The 23,230-nt window shown below is 37.1% G+C and overlaps 1 protein-coding gene and 1 long non-coding RNA gene across 18 annotated transcripts in view; one reads left to right on the top strand and one right to left on the bottom strand.

Moving 5' to 3' along the window:
- Positions 1–23,230, bottom strand: part of Dlg1 (discs large MAGUK scaffold protein 1) — a 173,117-nt gene that overhangs the window by 122,789 nt on the left and 27,098 nt on the right. The window contains exon 1 of one of the 17 annotated variants that reach the window (XM_076942782.1): positions 20,148–20,268. The exons of the other annotated variants lie outside the window; for them this stretch is intronic. Within the exon in view, the coding sequence (XP_076798897.1) occupies positions 20,148–20,177 (30 nt within the window). The 5' untranslated portion in view covers positions 20,178–20,268. Of the gene's footprint in view, positions 1–20,147; positions 20,269–23,230 lie in introns of those variants that run through there. 17 annotated transcript variants of the gene reach the window in all.
- Positions 1–23,230, top strand: part of LOC143444042 (uncharacterized) — a 70,391-nt gene that overhangs the window by 25,542 nt on the left and 21,619 nt on the right. The window lies entirely within an intron of this gene.

The raw sequence follows: 23,230 nt of genomic DNA, 5'->3' as shown, positions 1-23,230 counted from the left end.
TAAATATATATATATATATAAATAATAATAAAGTTGCTGTTATATTAGTATTTATTTGTAAACTCAGACTTAAGCATGAGTGAGCTGAACAAAATCAATCAGCCAGACTGATCAAATCTATACTTTAAGGATTTTGTTCTCCTCCTAATGAGGGAGGAGTAGAACAGGCAATTATATGAGATCGGAAACTATTACATCTAATGGCCTCTAATTGGGAAACAAACAAACACCAAAAGCCCCATCAGATTATTTAGGGACATGATAAAGATGAGGAAGGAGACAATGAGCTGCATGAATGGTAGCTCTTCGTGAGTGAGTGTGCAAACTTGCACAAAGACCAAGAGAGAGCATCAGGTCCCCAGCTCTATCACTCTCTATCTTATTCTCTTGCCACAGGGCTCTGACTGAGCCTGGAGCTGGTCTGGCAGCCAGCAAGGGCCATTGATCCTTTTCTCCACTGCTATAGCCCTGAAATTATAGACCCCTGTGCAGGACACACCCAGTTTTTCACTGGAGTGCTGGAATCTGAACTCAAGTCCTTCTGTTTGCACAGCAGGTGCTTTAACTCACTGAGTCATCTCTCAGGTACCACAAATGCTATTTTTTGAGTATCACATATTTACCACAAATTCCATACTATAATTTTATATGTATAAATACCCATTAATCCAATTATAACTTTAACCAAGCACCATGGTTATAGCTGAAATATAACTTTTAAAGTATTTTTCTTATTAAGACTATACTCCAGAAAACTTGCTGTACAATGATTGTGAAGTACTCACACAGCTAACTTCCTCCTAAGGAATCCTGAGCTATGGTGTGTGTCTAGTCTGCTCTTAGTTGCTATGATAAAACTGACCAAACCCAACCTTGGTATAGGAGGAGGTTCTTTGTTTTATACCTTCCCATCACAGTCCATCACTGAGGGACATCAGGACAGGAATTCAAGCCAATTAGATGCATGAGCAATGCATGGTATACAACCAAAAATGAGGCCATTAAAACAGTCTGGGTCAGTTGGGTGGTGGTAGCACACACCTTTAATCCCAGCACTTGGAAGGCAGAGGCAAGTGGATTTCTGAGTTCGAGGCCAGCCTGGTCTACAGAGTGAGTTCCAGGACAGCCAGGGCTACACAGAGAAAAGAAACCCTGTCTCGAAAAAAAAACAAAAAACAAAAAACAAACAAACAAAAAAGAACAAAAACCAAAACAAACAAAAACCCAGTCTGGGTCCTTTGGTACACAGTAGAAGCTGCTGCTGTCAAGGACAAGTGACTGGACACTTCTGTGCTGCCCAAGCTCTATGTCAAACTACATTACTGCATGAGCTGTGCTATTCACAGCAGGGTGGTCAGAAATTGGTCTCAGGAAGCCTGGAAGGACCAAACACCCCAAATGTGATTTTAGAGCTGCTGCTGCTGCCGCCCCAATGCCTCTACAAAGCCCATGTAAAGAGCTAGTTTCCAAAGCAAAGACAGGAAAAAAAAAAAAAAAAAAAAAAAATTTGGGAAAAAGAAAATAAAATGGAATTTTAAAAGTATATTATAGTTTATATTATACTTATATGCTAGGAGAAAAAATTTACTTTTCATTATTGTTTCAGGCTGTCTTTGGCCTGCTCTAACCAAAATTTACAGGACTAGTCACCTCTAAAAAGTAGCCTGCTTTGATTACACACTTAACATTTTATCTGAATTTATTTTACCACAAAGCTTTAAATAATAAGTTCTGAATTTATAAGAACACATCAGTGAAAATGCAACTCATGTATTTGTAGTCTGTATATTGTCTCTTGCCAATACTATATATTGTTTACTATTCCAACATTTTGGAAAAGCAGTCTTTAAAAATTCTAACTATAAAGTTAAACCTCTCATATGATTAATACTAGTCAATCCACATTCTTTCTACTTCCAAAATTATTGAAGTATTTTTTGTTATTCAAATATAATTTAGATGCCCTTTCAAACTATCCTTAACTATTATACATGCCCAGAAGACATCTTCAGCATAATATTTTCTTCACTTTCCCACTAGAGGGCCACCAAGACTCCTAAATGGTATTCTGTGGTGCCCATCATAGACTAGTTTAAGGTGATGAGGTTTAGAAGAGGTATTCAGCATTTATAGGGAACACTGCTGGTCATAACCAGTGATATGCAACCTCTTAGAATGATGCGTATGATGAGGGTGGCCTTGTAAAGACATCTTATCTATCTCATAACATATAATCAGCCTAAATTTTAAGAAAAAAACCTATTTTCCAGTGATTAACTTTTTACATTGAAAATCAATACTTTAAGTATTTAAAGTCCTCCACAAAGATCCCATTGTACACAGCACATGAAGAAAAGCCTAGAACACAGAGAAACATAAATATATGTAGCCTGTGAGGTCTAAGCATGCAAAGGGACTTTCTGCTGCCTCACAATTCAATGGCCAGTCAAAATGTTAAAACACACATTAATAAAACCGTTTTTCTTATACAGCCATTTCTGAAATATTATTATGATTTTCTAAAAGTACAAAGACTTTTGTAATGAAGGAAAAACAAAAAGTACAGCCAAACACTCTCCAGGTGATCAGAAAAGCAATACATTCACTAGTACAGTGTTGGTGTTGTCGTCCTTGTAATTGTTGCTGTTAGGCTTCAGTATAGTTTAGTCTACTCCTACTCGCAATTTAAGACATACTCATATCATAAACTGGAAAGCTTCACAGTTCTTCAAAAACTAAAGAAAAACTTATTTGAAGTTATTTCTGGGATAAGCAAGATGGCTCAGGAGGATATGGTGCTTGCCAGTGAACCTGGTGACCTGAGAAACTAAATCCACAAGCTAGGAGGAGAACTGACTCCTGCAAACTATCCTCTCACCATGACATGTACACCAACACATACACACAAGTTAAGAAATTAAATATCTTTTTATATTTATCTTATTCCCAGAAACATGTTAGAAAGCTCTTTGTGTTTTCAACTTGTTTTAAATCACATAATATTCTAACTGCAGAAATTATGTAAATACATTACTCTAAATATTTTATTTTATTTTGTGTACACATATTGAGTTCATGTTTGTATGTGCCCCTCATTTGTCCCTGATGCCTGCAAAGGTTAGACGAGGGTCCCATCCTTTGGAACTGGAGTTACAGATGAGGACATCGAGTGGGTGCTGGACCCAAATCCAGCTCCCCTCTACAAGCACAGATGCTCTTAACCACTGAGCCATCTGCCCAACGCCAACACATCACTTCTTTATGCCATTTAATAATGTTCTGTCAGTGGTTCTCAGCCTTCCTGATACTGGGACCCTTGAATACAGTTCCTTATGTTGTGCTGACTCCCAATCATAAAATGATTTTTGTTGTTACTTCAAAACTGTAATTTTGCTACTGTTATAAATCATAATGTAACTATATTTTCCAGTGGTCTTAGGGAACCTTTGTGAAAAGGTCACTAGACCATTAAGGGATTGTGATCTACAGGTGGAGAATTGTTGTTCTATGTAAAGATTTTTGAATTTTGTGGCAAAGTTTGAACCTGCCATAAAGTTTAACACAGACTTACAGATGGTAAGTAACGAAGCATACCTCTGTTGCTTTAGAAAGCTTTTTTCTTCATATAACCTAAGATCAACTTGATTTTGAACTTTAAAAAAGCCTGTAATATTAGTTTAAATAATAAACCAACAACCACCAACAACCACTGATTGTATCAAAATTTTATCAGATGAGCTTCCCGGTCCCATACATAAGAGTTTCCTATGTATTTAATTTTCCACATGAGCAGAATATAAAAATGAAGCAAATAATCCTATATCAACAGAGAATAATGACATATTCTCTGAATAATAATTTCACATAAAGCTCTCATTAAAACTAGAGCGTGGGGCTAGAGTGTTGGCTCAGTTGTTAAAAATGTATGTTGCTCTAAAGGACCAGATCTGGTTCCCAGCATAGACACAGGGAGACTCACAGCACCTGGAACCTCAGCTCCAAGGGCCTTATGCTGTCTTTAGGCCTCTGATGGCAGCTGCACATATGGCATACATATAAATAAAAATAAAAGTTAATCTTTAAATATTTGCTTGTTTTTATGAGTATGGGTGTTCTCTCAGCATGTATGTCTGTGTATCCTGTGTGCTTGGCGCCCACCGAGCCCAGTAGATGACGCTGTGTCCCCTGGGACTAGAGTTATGGAGATGGTTGTTAATTGTCATGTGGGTGCTGGGAATTGAACTTGAATCCTCTGGAAAAGCAGGTAGTACTCTTAACCACAAAACCATCTCTCTAACCCACAATATAGTAAAAATTAATCCAAATAAAATAAAAAGCAGAGCTTTTCCTATATCTTGTCTGTACTCAGATCAGCTTTTATGTCAAACACACAAAGGAGCAAAGAATTTCCTGAAACAAATTAAAGTCACTGAATCATCTTACCTGAATTATAATTATTTATTTTCTGAAATACTAGACTTTAACACCAAGCTTCTTTAAAAAATAGTGTCCAAACTCACCTTATAAGCAAACATTAAGGGCACTGTACTGCTAGTGCATGCTACTTTATCCAAACTCACCTTCTATGCAAACATTAAGGGCACTGTACTGCTAGTGCATGCTACTTTACACTATATGATACTATGCATCCATCAATTCAAACTGAACTCTAGAAAAAGGTTTTGGGCCAATCCTGCCCACCAACTGCCTTGAACATGTTACATTCAGTTGTTTCCACTCCACAGCTAAGATCTGCATGCTATGACTGGGCTTAAGATCCCAAAGATGGTTTTTTTTTTTTTTTTTTAATGTAAAAAAGGCTATTTCAATAAATTACAATCAAATTCCCAGATTTCAGCATGTCTTTGTCAAGGCCCCTTAGATTAATTTATCGATTAATTTAATCGAGCATGGGACCCACCACAGGCTCCACCTGCTACAGTCTAAACACTGCCATCTCCACAGTGAAGGCCACACAACAGTAACAGAGCCAGAGTGTTCAAATACATGCAGGAAGTTTAGGGGAAGGGCAAGACATTGCAAGAGACTATAATTTTGTAAGACATGAGCTCTGAGATTTTTGCACATGATATTGTCTTACTATACTACTAAACATTTTGTGTGACTTAAAGTCGAGCTTTAATGAGACAACCTCAGTCACTTGTATTTTGTGATTTTCTTTTCTAGATTATTCAAGCAAGTACAACAAAAATCAATTGTATAACTAAGCAGAATAATAAATTCAATCTTGAATAGTGAAAAAGTTCAATGAGATAAAACGTTTCTGAATACTCGAAAATAAATCCAGAGTTTGCTGGAAATGTAGCTCAAGGATAGAGCACTTGTTTAGCATGTGTGAGGCCCTAGGTTTGATCCCTAGTCCTGAAAAATCAGTAATTAGGCCAAATGTCACTAAACTGATTTTTGCTATACACGAATACCATAGAGAAATAAAATTTCCCCAGATCCCTGGATCTCGTGGTAGAAAAACAAGTGACTGCTAAAAGTGTCTGTGATCTCTCTGTATGTGCATGCACAATGGCACGCAGTCATCTGTACTTGCAACATAATATTATGATGACGATGATGGAGAGGAGGAAGAAGAGGAGGAAAAGGAAATGGAAACCATGATAATGATGATGAGGGAGAGGAGGAAGAGAAAATGGAAAAGAGAAAGAACAAAACGATGGCGGTTTCTTGATCCTGACATCAAAGGCACAGGAACGTTTAAAATAGAGGGAGAAAGACTATAGGAGCCATTTAAATATCAACATGACTGCCTAAACAAGACCCGAACACAATGCCAGCTGACATCCCAATATGGATGAGGGAAATTTCACAGGGTCTCAACCCTAGATAAAGAGTCATTGGCAATTAATGACTTCTGATAAAATGAGTACTAGTCTTTTCCAGGGATGAGACCCTAATTGGCTATCTAATACCAAGTTATCAGCCCTAAAAACATATAATATGAACAACACTAAATGGGCACCGCAGTTGTGTACACAAACATACACATGCACACACACACACAAATAAAAATAAAATAATTAAAAAGAGACCATGAATGTGTGGAGTGGGAGACATGGGTGAAGAGGAAAATTATATAAATATAGAACATATATTCTAATTTAATAAAAAGTATGCCTGGCTAATAATCACCCTCAAGTACTTCTAAAGATTATTACTGACAGAAAGAACCGAGTCAGCCTATCACTCTCTAAAATTATGAAAGAACTAGTTTTCTAGTTTCCAGGCATTTTTGCAACTGGGTGTATGTATATACACATATGTATGTATATGTGCATGTTCTTGTGTGTGTAAATGTATGTGAAGGTCAGAGGTCAATCTTATGTCAGGAATCAAGTCCTCCAGAGCTTGTTTTTTTGAAAAAAGTCCATAATATTCAATTACATTTTTGAGAATTTCACACATGCATACAATGTATTTTACTCTTTCATGTAACACTCCCAACTCTTATCCCTAACTCTTCCCAGACCCACCCTTTACCTCCCTCCTAACTTCATAGTCTTTCTTTTTTAAAAGTATAACCCACAACACCCAGAAACAGTCTGTCCCCCAGGACTTCCAACAGATCTAGGATCACAGGTGAGACCCCCACTTGCCCCCACAATACTTGGTCTAACTGGGACCCCACCCAGGGGACCCAGCATCCCTGCCCAGCCAGAGGCACATGGTCCTTCAGGCTTACACCGCCCTTGGGAGCAGAGCCTTTGTTCCCTGCCCTCCCCAACCAAGCGACATCCAGAGGCAGCATGTCCTCCAGAACTTCTGACAGATCCAGGGTCACAGGTGAGCCTGTCTGGAGACCTGCTACCATGTTGATCTAAATCTCAAGTTGACAAGATAAAAACCATCAGAACAAATCTTTTAAAAGTCCAAAGTTCAGGGAGTTGGAGAGATGGCTCCATGGTTAATGACACTTACTGATCTTGCAGAGGACCTGAGTTCAGTTCCCAGTACTCACACAAGGAAGCTCACAGCAGCTGTCTTTAACTCCAGCTCCAGGGGATCCAATACCCTCTTCTGGCCTCCACAAGAACCAGGCATGTAGGCACTCACACATACACATTAAGATAAATCTTTTAAAAGAACGTCCAAAGTTCAAGTCTTATCTGAGATTTAAGGTCATCTCTCCATTGTAACCTCAAATAGAGTCCTTGGAACATAAGAAGCAGAAAACTGACCTAGTTTCAGGGGGTAAATCAGTCCATAGGAACAGATTCAAAATTGCCAAGTGATAGTTAGCAAACAATGGCTTTGAAACACTTGGTAAAACCCCATGTGATTAAAAGCCAGATATTTGTAACACAAGGTGCTGAAGGCACTTTTATCTATATAGTGAAAAGAAATAGACTGGGGGAGAGGAAGCCTCTTTAACAAAAGAAAATGTCAGGTAATCTGTAAGACAGAGTTTAAAAGATCACCAAAATGGCAATATCTGAGTAAGTAGTAAAATTATTATGCTTGATTTTTAATGTCTTTTAACACAGATAACTGTGCAACACTGCAATTTCTAAATGACACCGAAGTGACTCTAATATCAACAACAATTCTTTTTAGATATACTACTAAAACATGACTCATGAATGAAAAAACTGTTAAGATATATTTCATTAATATTAAACACTTCTCTGTAAGAAATAATACAGAATAAAATAAAAACAAATTAGAAGCAAATATTGGAAAATTATCTGATAAAAACTAATGATCAAAATATACAAAGAACTCTTATAATTCAGAAAGAAATAGACAAAAATATTAATACAAGTATAATCAAACAAGTGAAAAAGGAAAAAAGCAAATAAGATGTTCAACATGGCATACTGTAAGGGTTTTTAAATACTGAAATGAAGTGCTACTACCCACCTAGTAGAATGACTAATACCTAATATGAGAAAGACAAAAAACTGGAACTCAAGTATTCACAGAACACAAATTAAACTTGTGACTGGATGACTGGCAAAAATGAAGACATTGTAAAAGAGACTTATGTGCCTCTGTCTTTGGTCAGACTATTCAAACAGTGAACTCTAAGAAATTAGAATCTTCCCAGTAATCTCCTGAAGCACTGGGGGCAACTAGAGGGAGAACTTGTCAGAGGAAGAACTTGAGATTATCTCTAGGAGGAAGAATCCCAAACTAAGGTGCTTCATATCATATCTAGGAAAGATCCTCAGAAATACAGATTGGGGCCACTTCATTATACAGACAATGGTTAAAGTCAAAGGAATAAACAAAATTGCTCTTACTAATTAAAAAATAAAGCAAGAGCAAAGTCATTACCAAATTATAGGCAAGACAAAAGAAAATTCAAAAAAAACCTGGAGACTTGGCAAAGCTAAATATCAGCACACACATTAAAGACACCCAGAACTGAAGAACAGCAAAACAAGCTGGGTTCCAGAAACTACTGCTAAAAGGTTGGAGAACAGAAGTGATTGTTAGCTGTGACAAGAGGGAAACTGTCAGCAACTTAATAGAACAGTTTAAATGGAGTGTTAAGGATGGATTAAAGACAACTTAAGAGTTATTCTGAGATAAAGTAGTGACAAGCTGTGTAGAGAAATCTTTAAAGAAACGGAGCTATGATGGTTTTCAGAGAAGAATGAACAAACTAGACTGATGATCAAAAGTTTTAAGTTGGAAAAGGGTATTTTTCATGCTGAAAGAATTACAGTAAGATGGAGGTATTATTAGTATGTATGTATATGTCTGTGTGTATACACACAACACAAAATTCATTTATGTTTCAATAAATACCTTACGCACATGACCTAAAGGGAAATATCTCCATGTTTAACATACCAGCATTCTCATTGTAACCTATCATATACAGTCAAGTGTGGAATTTCCTACAGGTGGGGTCATTTCAGGGCTCCAAGTCTTAGATTACAGAGAAATTCGTATCTTCTGATAAGAGATATTTAGCCTGTATTACAAGTTTTTACTTTGGTTTGTGACCTCATATATTTGTCCTAAAAAATTTAAGGACTATTATATTTAAAGGAGCTGTTTAGTTAATTTATGCTTTGGGACATATTAGACATGAAGATATAATCTGGATATCAACAACAAAAAGGGATGAGAAAGAGCTGTCAAAAAGCAGTTGTGTGCTACTGAGGATAAGTTAGTCTAAATTCTAAATAGTGTGTTGTAACTTAAGGATGTTCAATGTTATTCTCATGACATCCATAAAGAAAATAGATAGAGAACACACATAAAACACTATTTTTCTTAGAGACTGGAGGGACTTATTACAAGGCTTCCTTGCCCATCCAAGTGAGTGTGCTCAAGTTCCTTTTATAAAATGATACAGTATTTGCACATAACCTATATACATTCCCCCATGATTAATAATACCTGCAAGTAATATTATAATGTTTGAGGAGTAAGAAGAAAGTCTGTCCAAGTTGAATACACACAGTTTTCCCACCTCAAGTGTTTCTGAGTAACAGGTGGTTTGAATCCTGCTGTGCAATGAAAACACTTGTCTACAGAAATGATGGCATGATCAAAAACTTAACAAACTTTCCTTTCTGTGGGAAGACTTAATACTGCTGAGATGTCAATGCTCTCTAAGCCAACCTACACATACACAGCAAACTCAAAATCCCAGGGACATTTTTCAGTATAATATTAAAAACCCACCCTAAAATTCATATAGAATCTCAAGGGATCCTGAACAATGATTAAAAGGAAAGTGTAAAATATCTTCATTACTTTATATTTCCTTGCTAAACACCATGATTAAAGCAACTTATGGAAGAGTTTATTTTGGCTTAAAGTTCCAGAGGTGAGTTCAGCATGGTAGGGAAGCAAAGCAGGAGATGCCAGGCATGGTGCCAGGAGCATCCTCAAATGCAAGCAGAAAGCAGAGAGCAAAGCTGACCAAGGGAGGCCATCCTCAGGAGCAGACTTCCTTCAGCAAGGCCACACCTCCAAATTAAGGGAAACTTTTAATTTAAATGATCACAGCTAAGGAGCTAGGGAAATGGAGTCAGTAAAGTGTCTGCTTCACATCCATTTGCCTCACATGCATGAGGACCTGAGTTCAGATCCCTGGCACCCATATAATAGTGAGGTGTGGTCACTAACATCTAAATCCTAGCAGGGGCTAGGGAGAGTGAGGCAGACCCAGAGTCTTGGAGACCCTAATCAAAAGATAAGAAGAAGAGTAAGTGATAAAGACTCCTAATGTCAACTTCTTGTGGCCTCCACACACATGCACATACATACATACATCTACAACACATATACACAGAGAGAGACAGAGACAGACAGGTACACGAGAGAGAGAGGGAGAGAGAGGGAGAGAAACAGAGATAGACATGCAGAGATAGAGACAGAGAAGCAGACACACATACAGAGAGAGAGACAGACAGACAGACAGACAGACACACAGACACAGACACAGACACACAGACACACACACACACACAGACACACACACACACACACACACACACACACACACACACAGTGATAGAGAGACAGAGAGAATAATTACCTGGTTTCAAAACCTTACAAAACTACAGTAATGATAAAAAAAAAAAAAAAAAAAAAAAAAAAAAAAAAAAAAAAAGCAATGATACTAAAGACATATCTGAATAGAATAATATAGAAAGCCCACATTAACCCCTTAAATAATCTTTTACAAGTAAGTTAAAAATCATTCAATTAGAAAAGGCAGTCAGTCACCCTGTGGGGATAGAAAATCTATACTTGTGTATGTAACAAAATGAAGTTGGACCTTTACCTAATACCAAGTTAAAAAAAAAATTGAACACACAACTAACAAAGGACCAAATATAAATGTAACTATAAAATGCTGAGAACCTGTAAAGTTCCTTAGATATGACAACAAAAATACACTCAACTAAAAAAAAAAAAAAAAGACAAATTGGATCTCAGGAAAACTTTAATTCGTGCATCAAGATACTATAAACATTGCAAAAAGCAAATTCACAGAACAGGAGAAAATGGGCATAGCTGGGGAGAAGAAAGTAAAGGTGCACACCTTTAACTGCAGCACTCAGGAGGCAGAGGCAGGCTGATCTCTATGAGTTCTAGGCTACCTTGGTCTACATAGTGAGTTACAGACCAGCCAGAGCCAACATTGACCCTGCTTCCAAACCAACAATAAAAAGAACAGGAGAAAGTATTTGCAAATAGCACATCTAATAAGGGATTAATATCCAGGGTATATGAAGAACTTCTGGTGTACAAAAACTAAATCCAAGTCAAGATTTCAAAACAGATTAAATACAAATGGCCTCATTTTTCTGTCGCGACACACTTCAGCAGTTCCATGACCACGGCAAAGACAATCTCGGCATCCAACCTTTCGACCTGTTAGATTCTGGGCAATGACCTCTCCACACTAACACCAGGGTAGCCTGATTTGACCTAGTGCTCAGTTTGCCAGTCTTTGTCTCCTATGTTTATTTTATAAATAGTATAGGGCTTTCTCATTTTCTATACATTATAGGGCTTTATATGTAGAAGGCATTCCATAAAACAAAGCTAGAAGCAATCTTAAAATTACCCCTAACCTTTTCAGAGGTTAAACTGTACTCAACATAATTTTTAAAGAAAATTTTCCTTTTAGATCTTAAACAAAGATCTACATCTTTACTTAATACTAAATATTCAAAATGTGAAATTCTTGAAACATGAAAGTTCTGAAACTTCAAATACTAAAAGACAAGCTCGAATAATAATTATTTTAGAAAAATCTTCGTATATGGCTTATTTATAGGTAAGCAGTGCAAGCTCTGAGTCATGCAAGCAGAAGATCATCAATGCAAGAACTACTTAAAGGTCACCACATAACTAAGCAAAAGCTTGCTTTAGGACCAAAGTTTTTCCAAAGGCCAGTATGAGTACAGACATATTTCATGGAAGTCAATATTACTTAATTATAATAAAATAATCAAATTGTCACAATGGCATTTCATATTATCAAAATTCAACCTAATGGCATAATAAATACTAAAAAGTTGTCATCCTGGTATAGGCTCATGAAGATTTTTGTGTGGCAGTAAAGTATTAGCTAACAGTAGAGGGCAGCATTTCTATTCATTTAACTTTGAAAAAAAATCTGAACTCTTTGAGTTCACAACTTTTTCAAAGCTTCTGGCTAAAATGCAATTTTAATACAACCCATTACAAGTAAAACTGCCCTAGTGTATATATGAAGACTTTGTCTATATAAATCAAATTTGGTATTCATAATTTTCAAGCAGGTCAAACAAAAATAAAAATGATAGTATAATTTATTACTTGATGTTTTGTCAGTTACCCAGTTAAAATAAGTCCTTGAGGATAACAGTCATCCCAGCATAAAGGTGTGTCTTTTCTATCCACAGTGGACACTTACACACTCACCCCCAGAAGAAGCACTCTACCCTAACCCTAACCCTAACCCTAACCCTTTAGAGCTGCAGATCTGGAACTGCCACAGACAGCCAGGCTTAGAGGGCTCTTAGGGAATCAAAGTGACAAAGAACAGACAGAGCACAAACAGGCATGAGTGGAAGCAACCTTTGAGCCTCCCCGTCCTTTACACTAACATTATTCTAAGTTCCAACTTTGTTCGATGGTGATTAAAAACCACCTGCCATCCCCAGCCATTTAAAAAGCAAGGGACAGAAATTATAAAAGGAATTATTCAGAAAAAAATATTCTGTCCAGCCAGGAGGCTGCATATTCTCTGTTTATTAAAAGTTACGTTACCATGAGCCAGTCTTTGTTCGCAAGTTGACAGGTTTTAGTTCACTTAATCTTGAAGACGTTGTAAAAAAGTTAACCTTATCTCCCCTGTGTTACAGATCAGGAAAGTTCATAAAAACCTAATCACTGTGTATCAAATGAGGAATACTAATGAGTCCTTCCAATTATAAACAATTTAGTGGAAACACATTTAGTATACACTATCATGTTCAACTGAAAAGACAGTCTGAAGGTAATTTAACTGTGGGACAATAGCAGTATTTACCAACACATTAAAAATGTTATTATTTACATTAGGAATTCCTCAGCAAAAGGATCTTGACTATGCTCAGATTTAGAAGCAAGTTTATAATTTTAAGGAAAATAAAAAAAAGTTGATTAAATAAATTATAAAACATCCAAACATTTCATGAAATTATTTTAAATGCTACAGTAAGCATTTAATGACATGTTACAAATTTTCAAAATGCATTAAACATAAATATCCCATTCCTACCCATCTCCATTCCCTCAGCCACAACAAAGCTACCAACTGGTTCTAACACACTTTTTACAACTGCTGGGTATGATGCAGCTCAGCAGTCTGATCAGCACTCCTCTGACACCAACAGCGAGCACCAGGAGTAGAGGACATGAGGGCTGGGTGCACTGGCACACACTTCTAATCCTAGTATTCCAGAGGCAGAGGCAGGTGGAGCTCTGAGTTAGTGGAGGCCAGCTGGTTTGCATCCTGAGTTTCAGACCAGCCAGAACTACACAGCTGAGACTCTGCCTCAAAAATAAATAAACAAAGAAAATTAAATTCAAAAGTAGTGTGTTTTAGTCAAAGAATAAATTTGGACCTAGTTAATTAGTAAAATCATGATGCAAAGGGTAAAAGCAACTTGGGAGCAAGTGAAATATGTCTTTAATCCTCTCTCATACTGTGCCCTATTAACAAAAAGCAGCCCCTAAAGACTCCAGTTACAATCTACAACCCAGCCTCAAAAATCAGGAAAACTACAGTGGTTTGTTTTTTAAAATATGCTTCATTTCCTATTTGTGTATGGATCCATGACAAAACACATGTGAAGGTTAAGGACGACTTTCAGTTCTCTCTTTCTACTGTGGGTTCTGCAGATCAAATTCAGGTGGTCAGGTTTGCATGACAAGCACTTTTACCTGCTGAGTCATCTTACTGGCTCTACAGAACCTTTTTATAGCTAATTCATACTAGTATTTGGAAAGATGTAGAAGAGATGAATTTACCTAGCTCTCCTGCCTCTCTGAACTAGACAAGAAACATTCCCAAGGATGTCAGGCTACTTTTTTAGAGGGCCTCTCAACAGCAAAATGCTTAACAAATTTAATAAGTTGAGCCTAAATTTTGTATAGAAAAATAAATGAAGCTAGGGGTAACAGTACACACTTGGAAACTTGAGGCGTATGCATTCAAGGTCAGTCCATGCTACACAAGACCCTTTCTCAAACCAAGAGTGAGTAAGACGGAGTAAGCAGAGCTCTAAAACAGTCCTAAGCAGTAAGACCATATTAGATTCTAAAGGATACTATAGAAAGCTTCCATCAGTGAAACACTGTCAAGCTGGTTCATAAACAGACCAGTGGAACAGACTGACTTCCTAGAAAGAGAAGGGAGAACATGGGAATTTACTAGGTGTAATTTCAATTCACTGGAATGGAGGTAAATAAGGACTTTCAAAGAAATGACAAGAACAAATAGGTAACAATATAGAAAAAATATTTTACTGAAAAGGGAGGCTGAAGAGTGACCCTGTGAGTAAAGATCCATGACAAACTGTGTGAGGGGTGGAGACCATCCGCTGACATCAGACAAAGGTTAATCTTTGATTAAAATAAAAAAGTTCTTACAAACTACCAAAAGAAAAAAAAAGACCACTTCTACAAATAATACAGTATATAATAAACCTTGTTTAAATACCATAAAGAAATGCAAATTAAAGCTTCACTTATATAACAATGCTCATCCAGCAAAGAAGTAAAAATCTGAAAACTCATTCTTTTGCTAATTTGCAGAAAAACATTTTCTCATACACTGCTAATAAGGATGCAAAAATGGCACAATTCCTATGGAGTTACTTAACATAGGTACCAAAATTAAGCTACATTTTTCTCTCAACTAGCAATGCCACATATACAGACAAGACCTTCATAAACACAAAATAACAAAGTTGCTTATTGAAGCCCAAGTTTTAACAGTGAAAAATTAGAAACAATCTGTTCACTGAAAGTATGTTATTTCAGCTCATTTGTGTTGCTAGACTGTAATTCCAAAGACTAAGTAATTAATGAAGAACTGAAATGTATTTCCTATGTGTATGGAAGTTGGAGGCACAGTATCAGAACACCTTCTGGATAAGTATCTGAAGGGGGCAGAAGGCAGAATGGGTAGAAAGACAGAAAGGGCTCCTTCGACCTTCAGCCTTTTCATCAAGATACTAACGTCTCATGGCCACAGTTTCTAAGTAAAATCAATAAAGGGTGAAAAGTTACATAAATGTAAAATACAGTATCGATTGTATAAGAGAAAAATTAAAAAAAAACATTCTTTTTACTTATAATTGTATTAAGTTCTGAAAAAGAGAACAAATAAAACAGTTTCTGAGGCTAGGGAAGACAGCTCAGTTCATGAAGCTGAACAGATCCTCAGCACCAATGTAAAAAGCCAGGCAAGGCAGTGTGCATTGTAACTGCAGCACTTGGGAGGCAGAGACAAGAAGACCCCTTGGGTTTGATGGCTGAAAGAGGATTAGGTCCTGTGAGACCTTGTCTCAAAAAATGAAAAGCAACTGAGGAAGAATATAGTCAACATGTGTGTACACGTGTGCACACGCATACATACAAAAACAACAACAAAAAATCCAGTTTCCCCTAGAAGAGAGAGAATAAAAATGAGACAGTGCCATATCCTATGAGGAGAGATGGTGAGGCAGTGTCTCACTCCAGCCTTGGCTGGCCTAAAGCTAGTGAACTAGGATAACCCTGAATTGCAGTGATCTTCCTCCTGCCTGTTTCTGAATGCTGGGATAATAGAGAAGCGACATGCCTGGTTATCTAAGTTATTTAGTGACAGTTTTGACTTTGTTGTTATATTTAAACAGGGCCTTGCCAAACAGCCCAGCCTAGCCTAGAACTTGCAATTCTCCTGCCTCTACCACTCAGGAGCTGGGATTACAATCATGTTGTTGTTTGCTTATTCCTCAAAAATTATGTTTAAAAAAGTGCAGGAGCAGAAAGTGAAAGATTAGCTGCTGCATAAGAACGGCTGTCACAGGCTAATAACACCAATTAAATTAGAAACTCTGTAAAAACTAACTGCATTTTCAAGAGCTAGTAGACATGACAGTGCCATTTTCAGGATGTTTCCATCACTGCATGAAATTCTACTGGACAAGGGTGAAGCTGCTGACATTCTGCAGCTCAGAGACAGCACTAACATGAGAAAGTATTCTGTTTCTTAATTCTAGTATAATACAGAAACAAGTACAAACTTCACATAGTTGATGGATTGTTCCGGCATTGAAGTAGGAGTAGCCAAATAAGAAAGCACATGTGCAGCTCAGTCTCCATGTGGGTCCCACAACTGGAGCTGGGGGTCCTGACTGGCCTCAGTGAGAGAGGATGTGCCTAACATTGCAAAGACTTGATAAGCCAGGGTGGGAGAATAGCCAGGAAGAGTCTCGCAGTCTCAGAGGAAAAGGGAAAGGGAGATGGGAGGAGAGACTCTGAGGGGCACCAGGCCGGAGGGACATCAGGTGGGTATAAACAAACAAACAAGAAATGGGCTGGAGAGATGGCTCAGCAGTTAAGAGCACTGGCTGCTCTTCTAGAGGACCCTGGTTCAATTCCCAAGACCCACATGGAAGCTCACAAATTCCACTTTTGGTAGATCAGACACCCTCACAGACATACATACATACAGGCAAAACACCAATGTACACAAAATGAAAATAAATTATTTTTAAAAAATGAGTGAAAATAACAGAAAAACCTATTTTCTGGATCCTTCTGAATTTATTACTAAAAGAGATACAGAATAATAATTAACTTTTAATATTGTAGCTTATTGTGTGATTGTTCTGCCTGCATGTAAGTCTGTGCCCTATTTATGTGCTTGGTGTCCACTGAAGCCAGCAAAGGTATTGGCTCTCCTGGAACTGCAGTTATATTCAGTTGTGAGCCACTATATGGGTGCTGGGAACTGAAGCCAATCCTTGGAGAAGCAGCCAGAGTTCTTATCACTAGGCTACTTCTCCAGCCCCAATAAAATATTAATGACGGTTTTCTGAAGTATCTGTAAGTGCATTACAAAGTAAAATAATTTTTTAGGCCTCAAGTTTGGGTTATCTGACCAAAGTACACCCAAAACAAGTATTTACTGAGTACCTACTATATATTGAACATATATATTGAACATTGTATCATAGAAAACAAAACAATACTGCTTTCATGATACTTTCAGTTCTAAAGAATATAAGTGCACACACAGTCTACTGTGTGTGAGAGGAAGTGGGTGTGCTCTTACAACAGCAGAACTAAGTAGTAGAGGCCTGATGCAGCCATCCACAAACTGGAGTTGGAAGGGTAAGCTCCGAGGTCACAAGTTGGAAACTGCTATGCACGTATACCTCAAAGATGAAAGGAACACCTGAGAAGAACTAGGAAAAGCCTTATTAACAGAGAGTAACGAAAACATGGTGTAGTTCTTAAAGCAAAAAGTTTGCCAATTCTTTAACTGGGAATTAACACACACACACACACACACACACACACACACACCCCACAGGAAAAAAACAATATACACAAACTAAAATTAAATCCTAAAAAAATAGATATATATTAGCAACTGGCACTGAGTATGAGCAAATCTCTTGAGCTGCAGAGTTGACTCTCTTCTTCCCAGAGTTAATTAAGGACCTATACACAATACTTCTCTTTTTTCCAGTTCTACTCTCTACTGCATTGTACCTGTTAGCTCCTCCTCTCTCCTTTCCTCCCAGTTACTCATCAGATAAAATCCTCCATGAAGAAGGTAGATGCCCTGGGCTGCAGTTTAAACGCGGCACTTTACTGCTACTGTACACGAACAAACAAAAAAAGCTATTTAGCAACATTCCCTAAGTACTCCTTAGATCTAGTGTGGTAACAACTTCCCTACAGTGGTGATGAACCTGGTAAAACTGTATTTCTCTGCCTAGCCCCTAATATTACCTTCACACTGATATATTTATAAAATCACTAGTTAAGAAGCTAAAAACTCTCAAGGAGAAAACTAAACTGTTTTCAAAGACATTATATGGGAGACACACAAGAAAATACTGTACCCAAGCTGATTAAATAACATATAATCTATATTAATATAAGTAAAAATAACAAGAAACAATACTGTAAGTGCTCTTTTCTCTTGAAAGGTGTTTAAACCCAACACGCCTTTTTTTTTTTTTTTAAGTTCAAGAAGGAAGCATGTTTTCAAGTCCACTACCTTTCTGTTCCAAATGTATTAATCAGGGTTGAGTGTGTAGCTCAGTGGTGGAGCACTTGCCTGACATATTCACGGTTCTGAGTCAAATTCCCAGCTCTGGGAGCAGGGAAATCAACTTAGTTCCTTTTAAGGAATGTATTAATCAGAAGAGGAATGTAGGACTATTTATGACCGTCTTAAATTAGTAAATGCCAATTATACTAGTGGAAATGGAGGCCAAGATTCAGCAGTTCAGTAACAGTGAAGATTTAGTCACACCATCTCACAACCTAGTCATCTGAAAGCATTTTAAAATAACAGTCTTCATTGTGAAGAACATATAGTTATTATAGTTATGGGGGACTAGAAAGCTAATCACCATTGCTTTAGCTCAGCCCACATGCCTGTTCTGAAGGGTATCCATGGTAGCAATGATGCAACATGCCTACCTAGTTCACTGTGCCTACACAAGTGGGAGAAAGGGGAGGCGGATGATGAAAAATTTTTACTTGAGGTGTTTAGTATTAACACGATAGAATTCTACCAACTACACTGTCAGATTTTATACACCATAATCCTCTCCAAAAATCTGAAAGGATCCGAGAACCGGAAGAGAGAAGGGGGAGGGAGCATGCACTGAAGCCTTTAGTTGAGGGGAAAAAAATTTTGTTCATCTTGCTATAGCAACTGATTAAAAATGTTCAAAAGGTTTATTTCTAATCATAGAATAAATGATTCTAATTTAGCATTTTCAAAACTACAAATGTTTTATGCTTCCTAATTTCCAACCTACATATTTTCCTATTTTTGTTTTCAGTTACATAATAATTTATAATTATTTTAAGGTAAGTGATTAGATCCAATGGCTTTTAAGCAATATAATCTGTTCTCTTCTGCTTAAAAAAGCTGAATGTAAAAATAAATCTAATTCTATCAAATTAAGACTAAAGAGATATATCAAATAACTTTGCTATAAGATTGGAAGCAAAAAATTAAACTAAATGAAATACAAAAGGTAATTCACAGGAGAAAGCCAAACACAGATTATCAAAAAAAAAAAAAAAGAGAGAGGAAAACAAACAAAAAAAGTCCTGCAGGACAGCAGAGGACTGGTCACATCACAGGCACATTGGTATCTGATCACAGACTGCTACCCGAACTAAAGATCTATCTGCATGCAATAAAACAGAACAAGAACTCAATGCCATCAATTTTCCCACTTTTCCTCTGAGAACTAATTCATTATACAGAAATAATAATAGCCTGTTTCAGAAATACTTATTCTTTATCACTAAATATAATCTTAAAGTCTCAACAATTATACCTAAAAATCACTATGTGACATTAATATGTAGAAATAAAAACCAAAATGGGTACTTCCTGTTTTGAAAATCCAAACCTAAAGTTTAAATGTAAGCACCTAAAATTTATAAAGTAGTCTGCTTGGAGACTAAGTGAGGCGTGCTGTACTCAAGATAAAAAGCAGAGCAGCCTTAAAAAGAGCTTCAAGAAGTGCCTGAGCAAGTTCACGGTCCCCGTCCAGACCACTATCCATCTAACAACACATCAAGAACAAGACTGTTTAAAAGAAAGAGTCCAGAAACTGTTTGCAAAATGAACTACACTTGCAGCTAACATGACATGTCCAAGTGAAAAAGAAGAACTCTGAGGAAATTTAAGACCTGAGATTATGAAGGCTTTCCAGACCTGTGCTGTTAAGAGGAAAGCTTCCTTTAAATCTTGCAGAGGAAAAAAAAAATCAGTTTAACACACTATTTTTAATCTACTTGAAATACATTTCAAACTATTGCCTTTGCTAACTATGTATTACATAGATTCAAGATCTGTTTTCAAGCATCTAACAATGGTTATATCTTTAAAAATGAACATGGAAAGTCATACCATATCTTACCTTTGTAGTTACAATGCACAGGCAATCCATTATTCTACCATTACAATATTTTATACACAAAGCAAAACTATTCAAAATGCCTATTTCAACAACAACAAAACTTTAAATAAAGTTGTTAGATAAAATCATAGATGAAAAGTTATGACTGTGCCAAGATCTCGCCAGGATCCATTCTTAGAGCTAGCAATTTTTCTACTATCTGAAATATAAGAAGCCAGAATGCATCACGTGCCCTACAATCTTCTTTATGTAATCTGTGTCTGAAGAACTTGAAATTATCCAACAGAACACTGTGGAACTTGGCGGGTTGATTCCGTGAGAGCCCACTGCTGCTTCAGACGCTACCTCATTAATCCCTCTCTTCAGAGTGTGTTGCCAGGGAGTCATCTGATAAAATGCCCCACAAGGAGGTTTCCCCAACACAAATTTAAATCTGTTTCTCCTTGTTTGCTACAGTTTGGATATTCAAAGAATGGAAAAAAATTAATAAAGAAAGAATCACTAGAAAAATGCAAGCAAACATTTCTTCCACTAAGCCATCTCAGCAGCTGCAGCCTGCAAAGTGATGACTTTCTCGGCAGTAATGAATGGAATATTCCAAGTGTTATTTTTGAGAAGGGGAGCGGGAAGAACAAAGCAATCATGTAAAGTATCAGTAAAACTTCTACTTTCTCTCTTTACCAAAATAAATAACATTTTACCAGTGAAGACAGATTGTTTCTTTATTGTATTACTAAATCCACTTCACCCAATTCCTTGTCCCTCAGGTAGAGGGAGGGAACACCACAGAGAGGCAGTTACAACTGTACCATTTCAAACTCCTCAGTAAGTATTTTGTTTAACCCAGAATTCACCTAACTTTTAAATTTTGTCTGTTCCTCAAGATCATCAAGCAGACTGGACAGGCTCACAGAAGAGAAAGGGCACAGAGGTGCCAGGCTGCTCTCCATTTCATAAGCTTCTGACTCCCCTATGGAAGCACGTAGCAAGGAAGACCACTATCTGCAATTTTGGTCCCTTCAATAAATTTATCATTTTTTAAAGCAAAATGGTTGTTTTAAAACAACGAAGGCAACATTCAAGTACTGACAGGGCATCTTATTTTGAGAAGAATGTATTGTTTTCTTTCTTAGTGTTCTGAAATTTCTCTCATAAAACTTTAAGACACCAGGAATAGTCTTGCCCAGAGAGAGAAGACCTTCATCAGTGTGGCAGACCTCCTAAGAGCAGATGTTAGACAATCCCTGTAGCAAATCAGAAACGTGGCTGAACAAATTAATAAACTATATAACCAGTCCTTTTCTTTCCTGATGGGAGTTTGGGGAGGACTGTTTTCCTTTTTATAAATACACAGTGGCACTAAGAGTCCTTCCCTTTACTTCTGTCAGAATTTCTATACTCAATACTTTTAAGTTCTAACCAGGCAAAAAAAACCTCAAGAATATTCCTGCGCCTACTATTTTATCCTCATTACCTATGGGTGAGATACTGTGACCACAATGTAACCAATCCTCAGTATGTGTTGATGACTGAGTAGCCTTTCTATAATTGTAGACAATTACAAAACTGAAAAATCTGAACTGATTCTGAAAATGAGAGCTCATTTTCCCAAGAAAATCTCTGAAATACCTTTGCCAACTAAACTTGTAAGATATAGAATAGCCAAAAAAGCCAAGTTTAAATTTGAATCAGTCTGATATATATTTAACAACAATCACATTTTAGGAAATAATTGTAGTTGGAATCTTTATTTTCATCTTAGACATTAGAGTCATCTACGTAACTAAACTACTCGTGAATAATCAAATTTGGGCTGGAAAGATGCTCAGTTGATAAAGCGCTTGCGTTGTAAGCATAGGACCTAAGCTTAATGTTCAGAACACACGTTTAATTATGAGCTGCCAGGTGTGCATTCATACTTGTAGCTCCAGGACTGGCAAAGTAGAGACAAGGTAGATAGATCTCTGGGGCTTAATGGCCAGCCAGCTTAGGCCAATGAAAGACCCTGTCTCAAAAACAAATGAGTAACTATACCAAAGACTATCCTCTGGCCTCAACACACAAGTACCTGTGTGCTTGCATACTCACCTCACAACGTGCGCGCGCGTGCACGCGTACACACACACACATACACACACATACACACACACACACACACACACTTGACTTTAAATAGCAATTTTACAGAATCTAAGTTTCATGAGATGTTGCCTTTTTTAAAAGTAAAATGTCACTTGACCATTTACCCAATTTCCTACTAGAAACCATTTTAAGTACACCTATTATCCCTATTTGGACAGTAGTTGCACATTTGCAATGTCTATGATGTAACCAGTTAACTGTATTACCTTTTTAATGTACTTAATTATCTTTCAACAAAGTTTGAATGTAGCATCTCATACTCAAGAATGATCATTTAATCTGAATTAAATTCTGCATCTACTCCACCTATCCACACCCAAACTGGCATTGCCTAGGGGCCTTTTAAACCAATGTGTTCCTTTCTAAGTCATCTGCTCTTTGAAATGATTTGAAGCTACCCTGTAATATGAACAACTTTAAAAATACCTAAATATAAGCATTTGGGGATGATAATAACCTTATCTAACATTAAGGCACATAAGATAATCAGCAACACTTCAAAATACCAGTGGATTTCTACGTAAGCAACTGCTTTTAATCAAGACAAATAATAGAGAACAAAATGACCCACCTTAAACAATGACAACAACTCTGGACAAATGTAAAGGAATGGTTTTCAAGTACTGAGAGAGGCAGTATGAAGCAATGGGCCTCATGAGGGAACAAGATAAGCCCTCTAACTGTCCAGTCAAAGTTTTGGGGCAACAGCAAAGGAAGAGAAAAGCTAAACACAGACCAGTAATTGTGAGGAGACCTGAATGAAAACTCAGTATGACAAAGGTGTCCAAAACTCATGGTAACAGTAAGCAGAAGAAACAGAACTGCACAGGAGAGCTCCAAAGATGGGCAGGACTCCCCTCAAGTCCTTAAGTTAGCTCTGATCATTTTGATTAGCAAAGACATGAATCTAAGGCTAACAAAAAAGGCAGGAAGTAGAGTGT

This window comes from Arvicanthis niloticus, chromosome 12 (genome assembly GCF_011762505.2).
Source record: "Arvicanthis niloticus isolate mArvNil1 chromosome 12, mArvNil1.pat.X, whole genome shotgun sequence".
NCBI lineage: Eukaryota > Metazoa > Chordata > Mammalia > Rodentia > Muridae > Arvicanthis > Arvicanthis niloticus.
This window is presented reverse-complemented; position numbering and strand designations above follow the sequence as displayed.